Raw genomic sequence first — 22224 nt, 5'->3', positions numbered from 1 at the left:
TGTGGGTCCTCCACTCCCCCTTTGTATATAACAAGCCATCAGCTAGTCACTGCTCTGCTCACTTTGCTTACGTGGTTTATTCCTTTCTCCACCTTTTGGCTGTTTTGTTTTTTTTGTTTGTTATATTGTGAGCTCTGACGCAGGCACTGTGCCTTCCTGTATATTGGTCCAATGCTTAGCATAGTGTGGGCACTCTTCTAATATCAGTCACTGAGGATAAGTAAGGAGAGGGTGTGGGCCTTCAGCTACTTCTGGGAGGGAACTAGCCATCTTGCTTCGACTGTTAGGATGGGAGAGTTCTACATTTTTCCCCTTCCCTGCTTCAGATATCTTTATGCATTTTAAAAAAAAATGTTCCCCTAGGACTTTTCTCTTTCCTCCAGGTGACCTATTGATAGGGTGTGGTGGTATTGTAAATCTGGAACTTTTGTTGCAGGGAAAGGCAACTGCGTCCTATACAGGTGGGGACTAATTCACATGAGCGTGTATGCTCTGTTGTTGTATTCCTTCATTAGTGACCTGGTTTAGCAGGACTACCTTCTCTTCGGTTCAGAGGCAAGGTAGGTGAGGTAATGTCTTTTACTGGATCAACGTCTGTCTCTTGAGGTGCATAGAGCTCTTCAGGTCTGGGGCCAATATCCTGGGACCAGCACGGCTGCAGAAACTCTGCAATGCAACAGCTGTTCATCTCACCTCCAGCAGTACTAGCAGGAGCCATGTGTGTGTGTCCTGGGCAATGTTTACAGGCCCAGATTAGGGCCCCATTGTTTGGCGCTGCACGAACCACATGGAGGTGTGGCCCCTTTCCCAGAGACCGCACAGTTTTTGAGAAGTGTAAGGACTGGGTGTGATGAAATCTGAAGAGGGGGTGGAAATGAGGATAAAGACCCAGGAACATGTGACCACATCGACTAGCTTTTGCACCACTTGATGGTTCATTTACATGCTTCACTCCAAGAAGTGAACTAAGACTCCACTAATATTGATTTATGCATAGAAGATGTTCCAGTGATGGGTGGTGGTATAAAACCCTAACATAGATTAAATAAGTTTTAATGGATTTAAATAAAATAAATATCAGCATCTTGCCACCCATTTAGTGCTAATGGGTAGTTACCATTCATTCCTTTCTCTGCTTGCCTAGCTTGGTTTGAGTTTGGTACACGGCTGTAGATGTAATTCTCAGCTCTATCAGGAGGAATTCAAACTGCTGCGTGCTGCCAGTGGCAGTATCATCCGGCGAGCTATTTCATGGTTATTTTCAGGCATCATTTTCATTTGCCTTGAGTGTAACATTGTCCTACCATCATTTCTAAAGTTAGGAGACCTCATTTATCCTCAACTTAGTTGTACCTTTCCTCACAAGCACTTTTCAGAAAAGTAGAGAATAATTCAGGTATCCTGGCTAAGAGTAAAACACATTTGACTGTGTATGGGTTGCACGGAGCACACGAGGCCACTACCTTCAGATACACTGTCATGCTGTGGTGGCAATAAGCACCGCACTTGGTGGGAGGCGGTGAGTAAAGTATTAGGGCCTGGTACTACAAACCTTCCAAAGTGTAATGCCCATTGATTTCAGTGGACATCATCGCAAGATTGGGTCCTTGGTGATTTGGCTGAATTATTTTATCTCATTACAGCAATTACATGTGTCTTTCTCTGGTTTAAATTGGACACAGATTTAATTGGATGTCTGTTATTACTGGCATTTGTTACATTTGTGAATGATTTATAATCCTCTTCCCCCCCCCCCCCAAAAAACGAATTTGTTGTAAAACCAGAATGTCTAGGTATTTTTACTTTGGGGGGTGGAGGTAAAGGAGAACTTGAAAATGATTTTTAAATGAGAGAACTTTCTATTATATTTATCTGTCTAGAGGCCATAAATTTGTTTCAGCAGATTAAATACTGACTACTTTATAAAGCCCTGTTTTCTCAAACCTCTTATCAGCAGCACTTGGCAGTAATCACACCTAAGGAAACTTGTAATTTTCCTCAAGGAGGTGACACTGACAGAATTAAAAATGAAGGGGCCCCCTGAAAAGCCAGTTCATTACAAATTAACAGTGGTCCTAGCAAAGCAGTGGGCTAAGGCGTGTCAAATAGCGATATGGATAAAGAAACCCAGCATTTTAAGCTGTCAGAGCTGGGAGCATAGCTAGCCTTAGAACAAATTAATCACATATTGTCAACGCAAAGTTGCATCAAATTAACACATCGGATTCCAGCATATTAATGTGAGAATGCTTTCACCTGATTATTACTGCAAACCATTGCCACTCTCTGACTGCAAAGATATAATTAAATTGCTAAATAGAAAGTGCATATGATATCTCTGCATGCATTTAGAATGCATGAGCTGAAAAGATCACAGCCTAGTAAGTGACAGTTTCTATTTGTAGGCAGAAAAACTTTACTTTTTTCCCCCTTTTATTTACTTGGGAGTACTAGAGTATGAAATTAGAAAAGTTAGTTGTTATTTGCACCCTGTACAACTTAGGTGAAATACAGGTTTAATTTAACTGATTTGCTACACTGACTATGAGTACGTAATTACCTTCACTCTTCTCTGTATTTGCCCTGCAAAGAAACAGAATGATTTGGCACAATAGCCTAAGGTGTTACAAGGCTATAAAAATAGTTGCATATCTGTTACAAGAGATGCTGCCGAATGTTTCAAGAGGGATCACTGTTCAGTTTATTTGGAACTGGCTTTTTCCCTTCAAGTTTGTGGGGATCAAATATAATCTAAAAGAGGGAAAAGTTTGTTACATGGTCCAGGCATATTAAAATATTTGGGCTTGCCTCTGAGTTCAGTACTCTCAGAAAATCTGTCTCAGACTGAATGAGAATCCAAACCAAGGTACTCTGTGTGTCTGTCTTACTGCCTAAAAAAAAAAAAGTACTTCAGGGGGAAACCCTAACAGTATGTTGGTAAAGAATTACCAGCTGAGAGCTCCTGCCATTTTATTCGGGGCACTCTGGAATTTCATGTCCTTGGAAGGACAAGTGGTGTCTTGACTTATGTCACCACTCTTTTTCAGCAAAAAGAAAAGGAGGACTTGTGGCACCTTAGAGGCTAACAAATTTATTTGAGCATAAGCTTTCGTGAGCTTCATCAGATGCATTGAGCTGTAGCTCACGAAAGCTTATGCTCAAATAAATTTGTTAGTCTCTAAGGTGCGACAAGTCCTCCTTTTTGCGAATACAGACTAACTCGGCTACTACTCTGAAACCTGTCTTTTTCAGCAGTGCACTCCTTCATCTCTTCCCTCCTTTTCACTCATTCCACCTCTGGCTTCATGTTCTCTTTCATGCCTTATTCCCCAGACAGGAAGAAAATAAATCAGAATGGTGAGGGTGAATAGTGGGCTCACAGAGCCCCTGTCATGAGAGACGGGGCAGGGGGGTTGCTGGAATACCTTGACATAAAGGATGTGAAGGTGGCACACAGGGAGCTTGTGGGGAGAGGGCATGGAGTGATGCAAGGAGCCCCTGGTTTGTGCAATGGGCTTAGCCTACAGAAGCAACAAAGTGCACAGCCCTCTTATTCTATGTTAATATTAACAACTGAGGAAGGGAAGGCATCTGCTTTCTTGAGTGTGATTCAAGGAGGTTTGGCCACCTAATTCTGCCAAGCTGAAGCAGTTCTAGTATATTATGCACTCTTCTTGCCTCTTTCTTTGTCCCTGAATCCCCTGAAAAAAGTTGTTTTGTGCCATGCCACTTAATTTTTTCCTTTTAAAAGCTATTATTACCTCCTCCAGATTACATCTGAAAATCACATTCAAACACACTATTATTCGCCTAAAGGTGGATGAATAGTTTAGCATTGTGGAATTTGGGCAGGGTGCCATGCAGTTAATACATTTTTCCTGTCAAGTAATAAATGGCTATTGAGTACTCTGTCCATTAAACTGTCCAGGAGCACCCTTTTCCTAGTCTCAAAACCCCTTTGGGTGTCTTGAGTGCTGGAGTTACCGTGATTTTATTACTTCCAAAAGAAATGTCTGTGAGTGACATTGCAGTGTCAGCTAATTAATTTTGGCCGATGCTGTTACTACTTGATAAATTCCAGGCATAGCATTCTTTACAATGGCTGCAGCAGCTGATTCTAGTGTGGCTTATTGAAACATCTCACTTTCCCACAAGCTTTTGAGTGCACTCTTTTGTGGGAGAGTTGCATCCATCTCCAGAAGATCTGATTCAAGAAAAATTACCGAGCCTTTGTCAGAATGAAAACCTGTGAGATGGCCTGTGCAGCTCTTGTAAATGTTTAGGCGTTTGTCTCCCCTGTTTAAGTTAACCAGGAGGCTGGTTTGCTTTTTAGGAGACACCCCTAAAAACATACAAAACTAAGCAATTTCACTGTACTTGTATGACAGCACCCTGGGATTTGTTGGTTAACTTGCACTACAATTGGATAGGTTCAGATGAGGTACTACGGGCATCTTGCAGAAAGCGTTGTCATTCATGCAGGATGATACATGGACAGCAGTATTGCAAGACATCTTAAAAACAACTGTGTAATTATGACATTGCTGTATCTCCTCTAATTTGTGATCAGCATGGTAGGGCAATGTCAGATTGCATAGCCTCTGTTCTAGTTTGATTTGAGAAGATGGCTAACCATGAAACATAGCTGGAAAGATTAAAAGATATTAATAGCTTTAAAATTAGTTTTGTATTATCAGGGAGGAGCAACAATAATAGTTTGTGTTTAGCGTTTGGCGTGGTGTTGGGTGTTAAGATATGAACTGAGGTTTGGGTGGATGTTACTGTATCCTTATCCAGTGATTTCCTTGATTTTGAGTGATTGTGTTGGTAGGAAGTGCACTTCAGCAACCTTAACTCTAAGTTACTGGCATTTGTTGTGTTGGAATAAATAATAATTTTCCTTGAATGGGTGAATTTCAAATAATGTCTTGAAATAAAGACTATTGTGAATAGCAGGCAGGAGTTCATTAAATGCTTCTGAACTAGCCCTATAAATAACCAGAGGATTTCAGAACATTTCAGAAAAATGCTCATTTCTTTCAAAACGTGCAAAGCCTGCACTTCTTACTATGAAACTCATCAGAACTGTTGAGCAGAAAGGAAAAAAGGCCAATTATAATGAGGAGTAGGAAATAATTGTAATGATTGTACAGTTTGGGCGTGGATCTGATGAGGTTAAAAAGTATTTCCAAAGCAAAGGTCATTTAATTAGAATAAAAATTTTAAAATAAATTTTATAAGACAGTCTAATTTCTTGGTTAAGTCATATTACATTTTACTCTGTTTAATTGATTTTCATCTTTCACTTAATTATAAATTTTGCTCCAAATGAAAAATGTTTACAAGTTAACATTCTTATGGATTTGTTTTATTAGCAAAAGTATTAAAATATCTCTTTTGCAATAGCCTTGAGGGTTTTATTTCCAGGTATATTACAGGAAAATTTAATCCATTTTATTTATCTCAATGTCCTTTTAGTTTGTTGTGAGGAACATTTTAGGCCACATGTTTATCCGGCTCTTTGTGCTTGAAATGCAAGTTTTCAAATTGTGACACCAGGATTATGGGACCATAACAGCTTAGATCTTGGGACCTTTCATAGGACCATGCTAATACCTGAAAAATCATCCAGTAAAGAACTTTATTTGCTTAAATACAGTTGCAAAAGAGAGTCTGTTCTTTTTTCCATTAAAACAGACATTTTCAGGGTCTTTAACTTGGCTGTTTCTGAACAAATTGTTTGAAACAGGAATAACTTGGCCACTTTAGTTCAGACCTTATCACCCACTTGAAGGAAAAAAGTACACTCCACCCAACTACTTTAATAACATTCAAAATTCTATACTAACTATACTAACATTCAATATTTGTATAATTTGCAGTATCCCTCTTTCTTTCAAAAACAACTGATAAATAACCTCGGGTAGTATAAATGTGATATGTGTTTAAAGACAAACAGTCAGCCCCATTTGCCTTTTAATTTAAGGATGACTCTGAATCCCACCTGGCTTTGATGTCCTACTTATGAAGTTTGCCCCCATTAAAAGTGTATTACTCTGCCTTCCATTGCATACAATATGTGTTTATTTGCATGCCTGAAACAGAAAGAAAACTGTCTTGTCTGTCTGTATTTCTCTTGTTAGTGCCAATTCCTTTACTTAAAAAAAAAAAAAAAAAAAAAGTTTAAATGAATCATAGATTCATAGATATGGAATATTTGTCTTAATCCTCTGTGGAAATACCAATTTACTTGAAGGTTAAGCCAACTTGTTTGTGTTTAGTGTGGTACCTTCCTGAAATTAAACTCCATACTTACGTTGCAGTATTGGTGTTAATCTTTCGTTGACACAAAAACTAGTTAGACGGGGGGGTGAAGTAATGTCTTTTATTGGACCAACGTTTGTTAAACTGGTCTCTCTCACCAACAGATGCTGGTCCAATAAAAGATATCACCTCCCCCACCATGTGTGTCTTAATATCCTGGGACAGATATGGCTACAGTTACACTGCATACACAAACTAGATGACAATTGGCGATAACAGGAGCAGTTGCTATTGTAGAGAAAGTTCATTTAAACTTACAAGTTATGAAGGATGAAAAATACTAATAGTATTCCAGCACTTAGTTGGGCTGCGGGGGAGGAGAAATAAGAGTAAACAAACCTTAATATTTCCAATCCCAGACTTCTTTCCCCAAAGTGTAGTAAACTGTAATTCTGAAATAAGGTTTCTGTCACATGCAAGGTAGCTTTCTTTTAATTAAATTAGTCAAAATGGCTTTCAGCTTGAAGTGATTTTACTGTCATTCCCCGACAATCCAGCCCTCCTTTAGCTCAGCAATAGTCATGCCTTGAGTCTTTCATCCCAAAGCACTTTACAGACTTCTTACAGGATAATTTAGTTGGAGATTGGTCCTGCTTTGAGCAGGGGGTTGGACTAGATGACCTCCTGAAGTCCCTTCCAACCCTGATACACTATGATTCTATCACTTTTATGCTATCAAGGAGCCACCTCTTTGGAGCAAAATACTAAACAATTAAGAGTAGGAAGTAAAAACTTATCCCATATCTATTTGGAAGTGTAGAGGAAATGTATGGTGTTGGAATGTAATTATCAGAGAAAGATTTAAGCCAAAATATTGGGATGAACATCTTGCTCTTCTGAAAAATGCCATGAGAATTTTAACGACCAAGCTTAGCCAGGACCTCAATTTTGTTTCATCTCAACAACAGTGCAGGAATTATGGTGGTCTGTTTATTTTGAGAGAGTCTATTATGCTATGTAAAATGTACACATATATAAAAGTAGGCAGTAAATATCTCTTTCTTGCTTGTGGTAGTATTGTACTCCCTAAACATTTGAAATAAAGGTACTAATACTATAATATTAGTAATAATCTATGTACACATTCTATCTGGTGAACACAGTGCTGGGCAGTTCTCCCAAGACAGTTAATGAAAGCTGCATATGTAACTTTCCGGACACAACAGTAGTAAAAATGGTTGACAATACTTCAATTTGGCAAAAAACACAGGATTGGCACCTCCAACAGCAAACTGATAAAACTCCAGTCTCTGATTTTAAGATGTTTCAAGCTACTAGTGAAAGACTGAGTAGAGTCAGCTGTGGGAAATTTGTTAAGCTACTGTTGTATCTTAACTAAGCAGTCAGATTTTGGGAAGGATAAATCCTTGGATAAAAACTCTGTTGCAGATTCAAGGAATCTTGTGGAAGTCCTGGAAAAATCTTGTACTAAATCTTGTGTTGTAAATCTTATTATCCTTTATTCTGCATGCTATGATTCTCTTAATTAGTTACTCTTTTGTCAGTTTGGAAACAGTGTTATATTGCCAGACAGGGTATTTTGGTATCCTCCGGTCTTCGTGCTTGTCTCCCTACTCTCTAAACTTAAGCCCTATTTATGGATGTTTGGGGTGGGAGTGGTAGATCTCAGATCTAGCTTTTCTGTATCTCATTAACTATATCTGAAATAATAATAAAGGACAGGGCATATTAAATGCTGTCTGCATTGTAGTGCTGTATAACAGTGTTTTCTAATTTGTTCATAACGAGAGACAGATTACCAAATATCTATGGGCTTGCTGAGAGATGCATCTTACATCTACAAGGCCTTGGTAAACTTTTCTAGAGAATGAGCTTTACAGCGTGTTGCAAAAAGAGAAGATAGTCCTATGTAACCACACTAAGCAGGGTGGATAAAAATAAATGATTAAAGTTAGAAGTTTTTATTTAAATCAGATTTTTTAATTTAAATTAAATACAGGGGGTTTTTTAAATTAAAATTAAATTTGAAATTGACAACTTATGTTAAAGCCTAAGCTGCTTATAATATAATAAATCATTTAAATTGAATACAAAAATAATATTAAGCAGTAATGTTTGATGAAAAGTTTTTTAAAGAAAGTCAAACCACTGAACTGGTGGAAGTCAATGGCTAAGCACTTAGAGCCAGAGTTTGTTGAAATGCTAAACCAGCTTTTCACCGCCGTAGCTTCTTTTGCAGGTGCAGACATAATACTTTCTTCATTTTAGCTTATTCAGCTAGTTCCATAACATGATTAGTGCATGCAATGTTAATAAACCAATTGGGAGTTGAAAGAGCAGGAAGCTTGTTTTTTTCTTGCAATCTGTGAATAAAAGCTATGAATAAAAGTGAGTGGATGAGGTCTATTAGTTCTAAAATCTTAAAGGACATGGTGACCAGAAATAATCAGTTCAGTTCATTAACTACAGGTAATACTTCCTTTATATAAAAAAACCTATTTGTTTTAAGCACACAACATTTTTGATAAACTTTTTCTTCTTATCTGTTCAGCACATTTAAGGAAGTTTTATTTAATTAAAAAATATAAAATGCTGGTTTTGTGCATTTTAATTTATTTGAATTTCCATCAAACTAGATCTTGAGATTAAATCAGAAAAAATTAATCTAGTAAATAAGAAATGACTCATACACCATTTTTAACATGATAAAATGTAAAAATTAAGAATCTGAATAAGTGTAAGTTAAGATATAGAATTGCTTAAATAAATGTGTATAGATATGGCATATCCTTCAGGTTTGCAAAAAGAATCACTAAATTTAGTGTAACAGCTATATTTAGTTGCAAATCAACATATTTAAATAGTTAGCAACCACTGAGACTCAACCTTTCTTTAGGAAAATAACCAAAAAGTACAAATGCAAAACATGATTAAAATGATTATTTAAATCAAGCTTTCCTGCTAGCTAATTTAAATAAATCCAGCCTGGCACAAAAACATTTATTAATTCACGGTTAGTATCTGAAGACAAGAAGTAGCATCAAGAAAGGACCCTTCAGCTTGTGACCTCAAGTATGCATCTTTTTATATAAAGAAGAACATGCCTTATCTTCAGTGTCCAATAAAGTGTAACTTGCTTTGTCGTGAATTGTAGGAATAGCCCTAGATTCTCTCTCTTCCTCAGTGTTTAGGCCAAAAAGCTTTGTTGACCTTATTACCAGACCCATAACTGTTCAGATTCAGTTTGAAAATTTTATATTTAGCCTCGTTGCCAGATAATTGGCTGAGGTCCTATGGTACCCGGATTATTTGTTATAGGCTCCTCCTCTTCGTAACTTGACACAACGAGTTTTATTCGTGGTGCCGAAGTTGCAAATATATATTAAGTAACCTGGTGGTCAGCTTTCTAGTGTGATGTACAGCTTTGTGGCTAACTAAAATAACAAGCAGTTAGTGTTCTCAAACATGCCAGACACCTTTATTCCTAACACCATCCCTTTGAAGGAGGACAGTGTTAATTCCTCCTCTTTACAGACAGGCTAATGGAGAGACAGTGTGATGAAATGACTTGGCCTGCCTATCCCAGCCTTGGTAGAATTTGTGTGTGACTCATTCCTTTCCCTCCCAGTCTCAGTCTAAGTAATATGTGAATCTCTTTCCATGAGCTGAAAAATCCTAGATTAAGGGACAAGGCCGCCAAACCCCATCCAACTCTCTCCAAGCTGAGTCAATGCTACAGGTATCACAGGAAATAAGGACCTGTCTCTGGTAAGCAGCCCAGCTGCTATTCCATTCTCAGTCTCTTAAAAACCATCTCTGATGCCTTTTACTTTAAGGATTTTAGAATATCCTGTTGTGATAATGTCACTAAGCACTTCAGAACATATTTCGATATGAAAACCTACCTAGGTTGTAGGTTCCAGTTAATAACATAGAGAAAAATTGTTTTAAAACTTAAAATGATTAACTATTAAAATTTTAAATTGAGCTCTGGGGGGAAATGATCTTCTAGGTATGCATTGTAAAAATGATGAGATTTCAGACAGGTTTTACAGATGATGAATTTTTCTTCTTTTTCAAGAATAATTGATCCTTTCTTTCATTAAGCTGTGAACCCTTTTAATAAGGTTTGCTTGATTTCCTAAAAAGGAACCGTGTCTAAGTGTGTGTGACCTCAACCATTGGGGCATTTTGACAGAAAAAGATCACTTAGGTCATCACTGCTCCTTTTTAGCACTTAGATCATAAATATTTGTTCATTGTCGGAAACGTACATCTTTGCTACTTTAGGTTACCTTTAAAAGTCAACTTGTTTTTCTTTAAAAAGAACAGGAAGACTTGTGGCACCTTAGAGACTAACAAATTTATTTGAGCATAAGCTTTCGTGAGCTTCAGCGGATGCATCCGATGAAGTGAGCTGTAGCTCACGAAAGCTTATGCTCAAATAAATTTGTTAGTCTCTAAGGTGCCACAAGTCCTTCTTTTCTTTTTGAGGACACAGACTAACATGGCTGCTACTCTGAAACTTCCTTTTCTGTGTTATCCTCATTGTTTACTTCAGGATGAGGGAAAATAATTAAACAGAACATCTTTTCCAAGCAGCTGGAGTCAAACTCCAGCTGACTGCAGCACCTGTGAAGACTGTACCTCTGCCTCAGGGCTGAGTGATGCAATGCTAGCCAGGGAGACATGGTGACGATGTGTTCAGAAGTGTACAGATTCATCGTTGTAATGCTCTTGCCCTTCTGTGAGCTTCAGATGGCAAGAATGTCAGTAAATGCAAAGTATCTGGTTTAGACTAATTAGAGGAATGATTTGTGAAACACTGGCTATTTATTTAATTAATCACCAACACAAAGCTATAAAACCCATATTTTAAAAATCCCTGTTAGTTTGCCATGTGGTTAATAGATTGTGGCACATTTGAAATACATCACCATGTCACTTTTTAATGTTCTACCTAAGGTTGGCTAATGTCCTCAAGGAACTTAAGGTGTCTGCTTTATGCAACAATAGCCTAGGATTAGAGTCTGAGACCTGTTTAAGGATTGAATATTTGTAAAAGCATTTATCTTTTGAATAGCATCTGTTCATTAAAATATCTCATGGTATATGTCTAAATATACAAATAATGTAGTTTTTAATTACAAGTTTTTGTTGCACTTTGTTATTACAAAGAATAACTATATTCCCCAGTATTAAAACATGTTTATTGCTAAGTAAAATGCAAATAATTCTTCCAAAGTATACCATTCCTTTCCTGGTGTATGTAAACAGTGAGATTAGCGTTATTTAACTAATGCATTTTTGTTGTGGCTATAACCATCTATTTTGATAAATCGGAATATGCATTCCACTTTTCATCAGCACTGTTGTAACTGAATAGGTCAGGGCATAATATCCCTAGGTAGTTGAATACCATCTCAGCTAAACTGAAATTCAGCCCTTTGTGGAAAGCCTGTGCAAGTCCCTGTGTGTAACTTCAGTGGTGTGTAGGGCTTATGCAGGCATGTTGCATGCAAGTGTTTTTCACTCCTGGTGAAACTCCATTTGGGGATGGCAGGAGAGAAGATGGACTGGGCTTGCCGAAAAACTGATATTAGCATTAAAGCAAATGAGACCTCCTGGGCTCTAACAGGGGATTGGTTTTCCCCTCTTCCAAAGGGATTTGACAGAAGAGAAGTATAGCAGGAAATCCTATTTATAATACTTTTTAAGTAAACATTTTTAATTTAAGGTAAATTGTGTAAGTAAATACACATTAATAGGATTGGAATATGCCTTTGTTATATGAATTATATATTATACCTTGCTTTTAGCTTACTCAGGTTTATTAAACTAGAGCAGTGAACACCAACCAGACGAGAGCAATTTGGAACGTTTGATTATATAATTATACGTGTAACGTACCTTTGTTTCCCTGACGTTCTGTATGAAAAACAGTTCAGGTGGAAGCTTGCAAGGAAATGGTACAGCTCTTGATGTTGTTTTTTTCAGCTCGATATTGTATAATTAACTGGTACATTCAGAGGGGGGCTAGAATAAAACATGAGTATGTTAATGCAGCCTGGAGCTGATGTGATAGTGATCATTCCAATGCAGATAAAGCATTTCTTATAACCGTCGTTGCCTACTGGAGCCTTTGAAACATCTGGACCTTTAATTGAAAAATAGTATGATGTTGTACAAGGCAGAGATGCTAAGTGAAGTCAACAATTTAGAATAAAAAATAATAGTATTTACCTTTTTATTTAAGTATTAAGATTGTGTTATGCTTTATATAGCAGGAAATTACTGGGTTAAATTTTTATGAACAGTGACAGCGTGAATGAGATAAATTAAATGAGAATGTTAATGCAATTTTACAGACCTTGTGTATACACTGTATACACTGCAGTGAGATAAATAATGGTCTGTTTGTCAGGGAGAGGAGCAGCTATTGAGGGTTCGTTCATTTTAGTGCTCAGTTCTTTGAACTGTCAGACCATAGTCCAGTCACTCTGTTTAACTTCCTTAGAATTATTACAGCTACTTCAGGTAGCTGACTATAAAAAAAGCAATCATCATCATCATAATTAATAAACTAGTCACTTGTCACTTACAGTGATAACATGCACTTACAGTGGGATTACCATCTGTTGGAACAAGTCGTTCCTATGTTTCCATGAGTGGTACAATGACATGCAGAACACAAGATCTTAGGAGGGAAATGCAGTTATTTTGTGTGTTCATGTGAACACTAGAACCTAGAGATATTCTGAGCAAAATTAACTTATTTAAAATGAGCCGACATTTTCACAAGACTTGTTCAGATAATATGTAAATAAAATAAAAAGAACTGGCTAGTCAAATTATTAACCAACATACTGTTGTGAACCTTGGTTTAATATACTGCAAATTACTCACTGTACCAGAATCCACAAGTCCCAGCCATACTTCATATTCCTGATTTGTGTTGGTCTCTTCTAAGAATGCTCATGTATTTAGGATGAAGCCCTCATTTCTATCTTGCTGGACACTGATTCCAATCTCAAGCAAATGCCAGTAATATCTTCATGCCATCGTATGTTCTGCCAGATGTAAATAAAAAACCATTTTAAAAACATTTTAGAGTATTTAAACATTTTATTGGGTTAATGGTTCATATCCTTATTTTTGACCCCTAAAAAGCTATTTTACTTTAAAAAAAAAATCATTTCTGCTACTTTTTAAAAATCTTATTTCATTACTTTTGTTTTTGGATTAAACAAAATTTGACTTTAAAAGCATTATCAGAGCATTTTATTTTTCAGAAACCCATAGTGTAGAAAATGGTGGCTTTCATGCACTTCTACCTACAAAAGGATTGTGCTTTTAGAGAAATAAGGTCTTCGTTGATAAAAACATTTGAGCGTGGATCCTCTAATCTGTTGGTCCTGCTGTTTGTTTAAAAATTGGATGCTTAAATTGGGGGAGTTGGGTGCTTAAATTCTGCTTGATTGGTTCTTTGTTCAGTGCATATATTTGTAACTTTTTCTGTATGTTGTATAAAATACCTATTGGAGTGAGTTACATATTGGGATACAAGCTTTATATATGGTACAGTGTGAAATAATCCTGTCACCTGAAACAAAAACATTTCACTTATACAGTTTAAGAGTCAGAAGAAATTTTGCATTTGGAAAAATATCTCTATTTGTTCCTATTTTCTCTAATGTTTTATATTGTTTGCTAGGTGGTGAATCAATTATTTGAATTTATACTGATGGAGCAAATAAAGTAGTAAGCTCACTTGTGCCAAGGCCATCTAATTAAATGCTAACTTTGGATAAGCTGGATGTGTATGAAAGATTAATTTTAAGAGGTTTTTATGACTCACTAAGTAATGGTTCAGTAAAATCTGCGTATTATATCATTAGAACATCTAATGTTAAAGTGATATAATATTTAGTCACAAAACTCTGTTGTATAGTAAGATGCTGTAAATTATTATTGTTTAAAAAATTGATCATATTTTTCTCTAGGAAATGTTTATGGACTCTATTTTAATTTTCCACCATGAAACATAGTAAAATACAGCCCAAAAATGAGACAGGTAAAACGCACACTATTTTCTCTTTGAATATTTGTACAGCTTTTCATTATCCAAATACTTGTGAGCTGTTTTTAGGATTAAGTTGTCCTTGTGGTAGTTCAGGATTATACCAAACTTCCTATATAATTTAGGAGAGTTGATAAAGATTATAATATGTAATACTTTATGGTTTTAAAATCTTTTTTGTATTTAAAGTGTACCGGTGGTGTTATATAAAATGATTTAATAATGTAGAGGTCCCTAAAACTGCATGAGGCTGGTGGAATTTATTCAGTATAAACTCTTTCTTTGATGTAGTACCCATAAATTGTATAATTAAACACCCAAGCTTGTAACATTAATGGTCTAATTCGACATCAGCTACGAAAATTCATAGCAGAGTTTCTTGTTCTGTCCTTAACTCTTTCCACTGTGTCTAGCTATTGCAGAAGCATGTATATGTAATATGCTGCTTACACTCTTACAATAAACCCGATCAACTATGGAACACCCTTACTATATATCCACAGATTACTGAGGTAATGATCCTTATTTGGCCCATACCATAGTGTGGTTGTGTTTATTTCAGGCCATGTTTAATACGTGGACCCATGTGAGCAGAGCAGCTCTGTGTACCAAATCACTGTTTGAGGTGGAAGTTCCTTGTGTGTTAATTGGGAGCAGCTTTCCTAAACTGAATAGCTGCCACTTTTATTTTTGATCCCAAAGGTAAGTAATTAGTAGCCAGTGGCCTGTTTAATTAAAGTCTTATAAAACAAAGAAGCAAATTTCACTTACTCAGTAAGCTGCATTTTTTAGCAGTGCAACACTCAAACTATGGGAGTGTAACTCCTAGATAGCAGCAGAGAAGGAGAGCTGCAGGATCCTAGTCAGAGAGGGACTCTCAATGCTTTCAATTCTTAAAGGAGTTAAATAAGTAACCCTGTTTTTCAGATGGGGAAGCTGAGACACAGATGCTAGGTGACATGCTCAGGATCACACAGCAAGTCAGTGGCTGGGCAGAGAATAAAATCCAGAGTACTTGACTCTCAACCCTACACTTCAGCCACAGGATACTGCTGACTCTGACAGCGTTGTTCATGGTGAATGTGTTGAAGAAATGTAAAATTGAAATTCTCATAAGAGCCCAAGTCTGATATAGTGCATGAAAACTATGGGTATCAGAAAGCAATATTAATCTTTTATTTAATAAACAAATGTGTTTGCTTACATCCAGCTTAGATAGTGACTCACCTACTTAAAGGGTAGGTGAGACCTAATATCTCTAACAATAAAAGCTTAATGGAACCAGGATGTGTGATTCTTAGAAAATTAACGAGATATTTTGTCAATTTTATTCCAGACTTCATTTGTCAGGATATGCAGTGTCCAGTGACAAGCTAAAAGAATTTTTTGACAAATTAACTATGCCATAGGTGACAGATCAGGAAAATGTTAATTTAACAGCCCCTTTGTGCCTACCAGATTTATTGAAGGCTATTAAGGAAACTCCAAATGGTAAGGCCCGTGGCCCTGAATGGATTTTCCATTGAATTTTATACAAAATCTATTAATATGTTTGATGCTACTTTTTTGAATATGGATAATCATGCTTTATTTCTTGGGTCACCTGAGCCTTTATAGCTATAATCCACTTCTCTAGTTGGGAACAAAATCCACGTTCACAGTATTGACTGTAATCTGGGTCTGAACAATTCCTCCTGAACAAGTGAGCTTTTATAAACCTCAGCAAGACCGTGATAACTTGTGATTGCTGTAGCTAAATCCAGTGTGGCTAGATCTTTGACTCCTGGGCACTAAGAATTGCAGTCCAAAAATTACCTCTCTCTGTTCAACCCCATCATGTGGTCCTGTCCTATGCTTTGCACAGGCAAGTAATTGAGACTAATAGAGCTGCTTGCATGAGTAGTATTTTGCAGGTCATGAATTCATGCACATGAATCTATTCACCCATGTAGAAGCATTCCCAGGCACGTGCCAAATGCTTCTGCAGGATCAAGGCGCACTGGAGTTATGCATGTTCAGGTTTAGTTCATCTAGTCCAGTATCCTTTTCTGACATCGGCTAATACCTGATGTGCCAGAGGGAGGTGCAAGAATCCTTATGCTCTTGAGTTAGTGATTGGCGTATGCCCTGACATCGTCAGCTATCCCAACCTCTTTAAAAGTTTTCATTTAAAAGCATCCCATTTCTAGTCCTTGTAGTTGTAAAGATAACCTACCAACTGTGAACCTTGCATACTCCCTCTTCATAAGGCCCGTAATAAACAGGGGAAATTTTTCAGACATTTTTCACTATTGCTAATAGCGGTTCAGCTCCACCGGCAGTAACAGAATTGAGAACCTTAGTGTATATGAGACGGCACTCTTCTAAGCCCCATGTCCTGTGCCTGTTAAGTGTTTGTGATAAAAGGTTCAGGGATGTCTGTAGTGGATGGTGCTGGACAAAATCTCTAATGAAGTATAATATGAGAGAGAGATTTGGGGGAAGAGAATATATGTTGGGAATGATGAAGAACACAATCTGTGGAGAGATGACTAGGGCAGGGGGAGAGAGAAGGGACAGATGAAAAGACACTGAGGGCAATGCAGGAAAAGTTACCCATGATGTGTGATGGGGAAGAAGAGAATGTAGTGGCAGCAAGAAGGAAAAAGGTCTGACACAAGCGTGAGAGATGGCATAATTTGAAATGTATTGTACAAGACGTTTATTGACAGTGTTATAACAGTATTATTATACAATATATAATGTACAATAAGCAGCACACAGATGAAATCCTGGGGCCAGTGAAATCAAAAGGGAAAACTTCATTGGCTTCATTGAGGCGAGGATTTCACTCCACAATGGTCTTACTCTTTTAAATTGCAGTACACACAGTGCAGGTATTTTACATCCTGGGTAGTTAAATATAAGGTGGATGATCAGGCCCATATGGGCCTGTTAAAATGTCTGTTGTTTGGATTAAGAGCGGAGATAATGTAGTAGTGGCTAAGGGAATAGTGTCTCCCCTTTTGTCTTTTGATTGAAGTACCACTACCTGCCCTCCTCCCCTCTGCTTCAGAGCGTAACGTTTGGGCTCAGCAGCGGAGAAGGAACGGAGGGAGGTCAGACTGCATAGCGCGCAGGGCAGGGAGGGGAGGTGCGCATGTGCAATCCCACGTGCAGCTGTTGAAGATCTGACTACAGACGCAAAGGCGCTGCCATACATACAGTAGAGCACACCTGGGGAGACACATCTCAAAGAACCTCAATTACTGCACAAGCTGAGTGGCCCTCTCTTCTCAACCAGGGGTACGCGGAGGTCTTCCAGGGGGTACATTCACTCATCTAGATATTTGCCTAGTTTTACAACTGGCTACATAAAAAGCACTAGTGAAGTTAGGACAAACTAACATTTCCTACAGACGATGACTTCTTTATACTGCTCTATGTCCTGCACACTGAAATGTAAGTACAATATTTAGATTCCAATCTCTTTATTTTTTAATTATATGGTAAAAATGAGAAAGTAAGGAAATTTTCAGTAATAGTGTACTGTGACATTTTTGTATTTTTATGTCTGATTTTGTAAGCAAGTAATTTTTAAGTGAGGTGAAACTTGGGGGTACACAAGACAAATCAGATTTCTGAAAGGGGTACAATAGTGTGGAGAGGTTAAAAGTATTGTTCTGTTGGGGGCTGGGCTGAAGACGTGGCAGTTTGTGTCTTGGAGAGTAAAAGGTCTGTGAGGGGACATGAGAACACTGGAATACCACTAAACGCTTTTAATACCTTCCCTAGTTGTTTTTATCTTGCAGTGAAAATGTAAAAATTCACACTAAATTAAAAACCTTTGCTTGAATGTGTCTGTTTCCTCCACATTGACAGCCGTTACCAGTGCGCCTAGCAGAGGGCCAACAGTTATCCAGACAAACTTATGGTCCTGTTCATATTTTATTAAACTCTTCTGAATCTAGCCATGTTCTTTCTTTTAAACAGATGTGTCCAGTTTCTTCTGTACCTTGAGTAGGTGAGGGAAGGAGATTGCTATACTTAGAACTTGAAAAAAATTATTCAACTTCATTGTGTTTGGGCAGTTTTCACAATACTTCCATGCTAATCTACAATGAATGTAAAAGTACTTTTATTTTTAAGTTACTCTCTTACTTCTATAACTTAAAATTATATTGACATGTCCAATGATTTTATAACAAGAATATGTTCTATCCTCCCAGCCTAGGTGTCCAATATTGAATCCTCTTATTCCGTTACCTAAAGCCAGAATTCCTAATGATTAATTCTAATGGTGGTTTCTCTTCTTGGTATAAAGCAAGGATATTATCCTCATGTCAGTTAATTTGTGGGAGGGAATTGTGAAATCTTTTTGCCACTTAAAAGATTATTAGCTTAAAAATAGAGTCCTATCAGCTATAGATTAAACATTTTTCTTCTAACACAAACTTTATAGATCTTTGTTGCTATATTCTTTGTTTTAATTAAGTCTTAATCTCCCTGGTGCCAAATAGATTTTTTTAATACAATAAAATGCAATGATACCAGTTAATCCTTCTTGGTTGTCTCCAAATAGTTTTAAATGGTTAGAAGTGGGCTCAGATATATATTGGTTTTGGACTTGCCTTGACCTATATAAATCATCTTTTATTTATTCTTAACCATCACTTAACTTCCATGTCTGTTTTATGATCCTGTTTCCTGCTGAAGTGAAGAGGTGATTATGTTGTCCATCTGACTTAGGTACAGCCATCATATAAGTTTCTCGTGGTTGGAAAAAAGTGTAGGGTCTGTTATTACTCAGTGTAATCTTCTTGTTATGGGGCAATGTTTCTGAAATGTTTGCAGCTATAAGATTCATGCATGTTATGTGTAGTTAATTTATGTTCTGTAAGTATCTGCTGGCATGACCTGCCTGACTCCTAGCCATGATGCCCGACTCTCCTTCCTTCCTTTCTGTTTTGATGTGGAAGCCAGTTTCCACTTCCTCCCCCTTTTTATATACCCTGGGGGAGAGAGACTCCTGCATGTTCACCCTTTAAATTTTTGTGCATCAGAGTGGCGACCCTTGGACTTGCTTCTGAGAGTACCAATAGCGTCCACGTATAGTCAAAGAGGGTGGGGTCAGGAGGAGAGGAAATGAAACAGGCCATCTCTGAGGTAAGGCCATGGAGCATTTAAAAACAAAGTGCAGTTTTGAACTGTATCCTGAAATGATTGGGAGCCAGTGAAATTGTTTGAGGACCTGGGTGATGTGGTTGGGCTTCTTTGTACCCTTGAGATAACCGGCAACAACATCCTGTATGTGCCAGAGTCTGGGCGCATGGGATGCCATTGAGAAGGGAAATGCTGCAATATTAAGGCAGTGCCATACGCACTATTGCAACAGTCAGTTGTGGTAGGTGAATTTGCAGGGGTAGGAGCTGAGGACAGAAGCAGAAGTTTAGAGTCAGGGATAATGCTAAAGTTGAAGACTGTGGCGGGAAGTTGCTTTGGGAATGTAGGTAGGGTTTATAGTAATTCTTTATTGAAGATCTTGTGGTGGAAATGTTGAATGTTTCCATAAATGGTTTTCAGTTCTCATAGGAAGTTACCTGAGATCACTGCTCTTGTGCAACTAGTCTTTCACATTTGTTTATATAAAGACATTTATTGATTAAACAAATAGCATAAAAGAACTGAAATTATTTAAACTCGCATCGTAATTCCACATAGAAAGTTACAGTAGTACATTTTAGTTCTAGCTACTGTAATGAACATAAGAACCGATACTTAGATCAGACCATTGGTCCATGTAGCCCAGTGTCCTGTCTTCTGACAGTGGACAGTGCCAGATTCATCACAGGGAATGAACCGAACAGGACAGTTTATTGAGTGATCCAACCTCTGTCATCCTGTCGCAGCTTCTGGCAATTGGAGTTTTAGGGACACCTAGAACATGGGGTTGCATCTCTGACCATCTTGTCTAATAACCATTGATGGACCTATCCTCTATGAACTTAACTAATTCTTTTTTGAACCCAGTTATACTTTTCGCCTTCACAACATCCCATGACAATGAGTGCCACAGGTTGACTGCGTTGTGTGAAGGAATACTTCCTTATATTTGTTTTAAACCAGCTCCTTATTAATTTCATTGAGGGACCCCTGGTTCTTGTTATGTAAGGGGTAAATAACACTTCCTTGTTCGATTTATGTAGTGGCATTATATTTTCTGTCTTATTATCTATCACTTTTCTACTAGTTCCCAATATTGTTAGCTTTTTTGACTGCCACTGTACATTGAGCAGACGTTTTCAGAAAACTGTCCACAATGACTCCAAGATCTCTTTCTATCAATAGGTTGAACAGCACTGGTCCCAGTACAGATCCTTGGGGGCCCCCTCCACTGTGAAAATTGACCATTTATTCCTACACTTTTTTTTCCTATCTTTTAACCAGTTACTAATCCATGAGAAGACCTTCCCTCTTATCCCATGACTGCATACTTAGCTTAAGAGCCTTTGGTAAGGGACCTTGTCAAAGGCTTTCTGAAAGTCCAAGCACACTATATCCCCTGGATCACCCTTGTCCACATGTTGTTGACCCTCTCAAAGAATTTTGATAGATTGGTGAGGCATGATTTCCCTTTGCAAAAGCCATGCTAACTCTTCTTCAACATATCATGTTCATCTATATGTCTAATAATCCTGTTCTTTAATATAGTTTCAACCAATTTGCATACACAAGAATCTAACCTACACAAGCTTTTGTTTTTGTCTCTGTTTTACTGTGTCACTTATGTATTTTAATAAAATGTTTTTTCAACAGGGTCATGTTGGTACAACTGCAACCAAAAAAATTGATGTCTACCTCCCATTGCACACAAGCCAAGACAAACTGCTGCCAATGACAGTTGTGACGATAGCAAATGCCAAGGTGCATGACCTGATTGGACTAATATGCTGGCAATACACGAGTGAAGGACGGGAACCCAAACTAAAGTACTGTTCTTTCTTTACTACTACTTGATATCTGGTTTTCTCCTCTACAACCGTTTTTGCATAATGAAATGGATTTCCATGTCAATATTTTTATAAATAAGTCTTACAGGAACCACCTACATAGTTATCAATATTTCTTTGTGAGCAATACACACATATCTATATCTATTTCTCTTTCATTTAAACTGTTGGGTACTGGATAATGATAAACATATGAATCCAAAGAGGTGCAAATGAATCATAATTTTAAAACAGTTTATGTAATATTAAGATAAATCGCACCACTGTCGGCATCATTGGTAGGTGTTTTATTTTTATGTCTGACTTAGTTTTTGAACCACTTCTTAATGACCAAGGATCAAACAGAGGTGCATCAAATAACATCTAGAAATGATCTGTAAGCCTTCTCATTTTGACAGTGGTAGCAAGGGTTGGTTAATATCTGAATATCTTTCCCTACTCCCTGCCCGACTCTGCCTATAGAGTAGTAACAGGATGGCATAACTAAAATGGCGTGCTGAGTGTCTTGGAATGCTGTTTTAATGTTCTATTTGAGATATAGTATGCTGCCATACAAACCAGGGGCGGCCAGCCTGTGGCTCTGGAGCCCCATGCGGCTCTTCAAAAGTTAATATGCGGCTCCTTGTACAGGCACCAACACCGGGGCCGGGGCTACAGGCGCCAACTTTTGAATGTGGCGTGGGGTGCTCACTGCTCAACCCCTGGCTCTGCCACAGGCCCTGCTCCCACTCCACCCCTTCCCAACTCCTCCCTTGAGCCTGCCATGCCCTCGCTCCTCCCCAGAGTCTCCTGCACGCCACAAAATAGCTGATCAGTTGGTGCGGGGAGGGAGGGGGAGGCACTGATTGGCGAAGCTGCTGGTTTGCGGGA

At 37.8% G+C, this 22224-nt stretch overlaps 1 protein-coding gene across 10 annotated transcripts in view; it reads left to right on the top strand.

Annotated features, from left to right (window-relative positions):
* Window positions 1-22224, top strand: part of MAPKAP1 (MAPK associated protein 1) — a 161693-nt gene that overhangs the window by 55794 nt on the left and 83675 nt on the right. For 9 of the 10 annotated variants that reach the window (XR_012155279.2, XM_073314624.1, XM_073314617.1 and 6 more), the window contains one exon: window positions 21161-21333. Coding sequence is in view for 9 of the 10 variants with exons in the window: in XM_073314617.1 (XP_073170718.1) it covers window positions 21161-21333 (173 nt within the window). In the remaining variant the exon portion in view is untranslated. Of the gene's footprint in view, window positions 1-15292; window positions 15442-21160; window positions 21334-22224 lie in introns of all 10 variants that reach the window. The other variant, XM_073314622.2, reaches the window with a different exon arrangement.

Source organism: Lepidochelys kempii, chromosome 16 (genome assembly GCF_965140285.1).
Source record: "Lepidochelys kempii isolate rLepKem1 chromosome 16, rLepKem1.hap1, whole genome shotgun sequence".
Classification (NCBI taxonomy): Eukaryota; Metazoa; Chordata; order Testudines; family Cheloniidae; genus Lepidochelys; species Lepidochelys kempii.
This window is presented reverse-complemented; position numbering and strand designations above follow the sequence as displayed.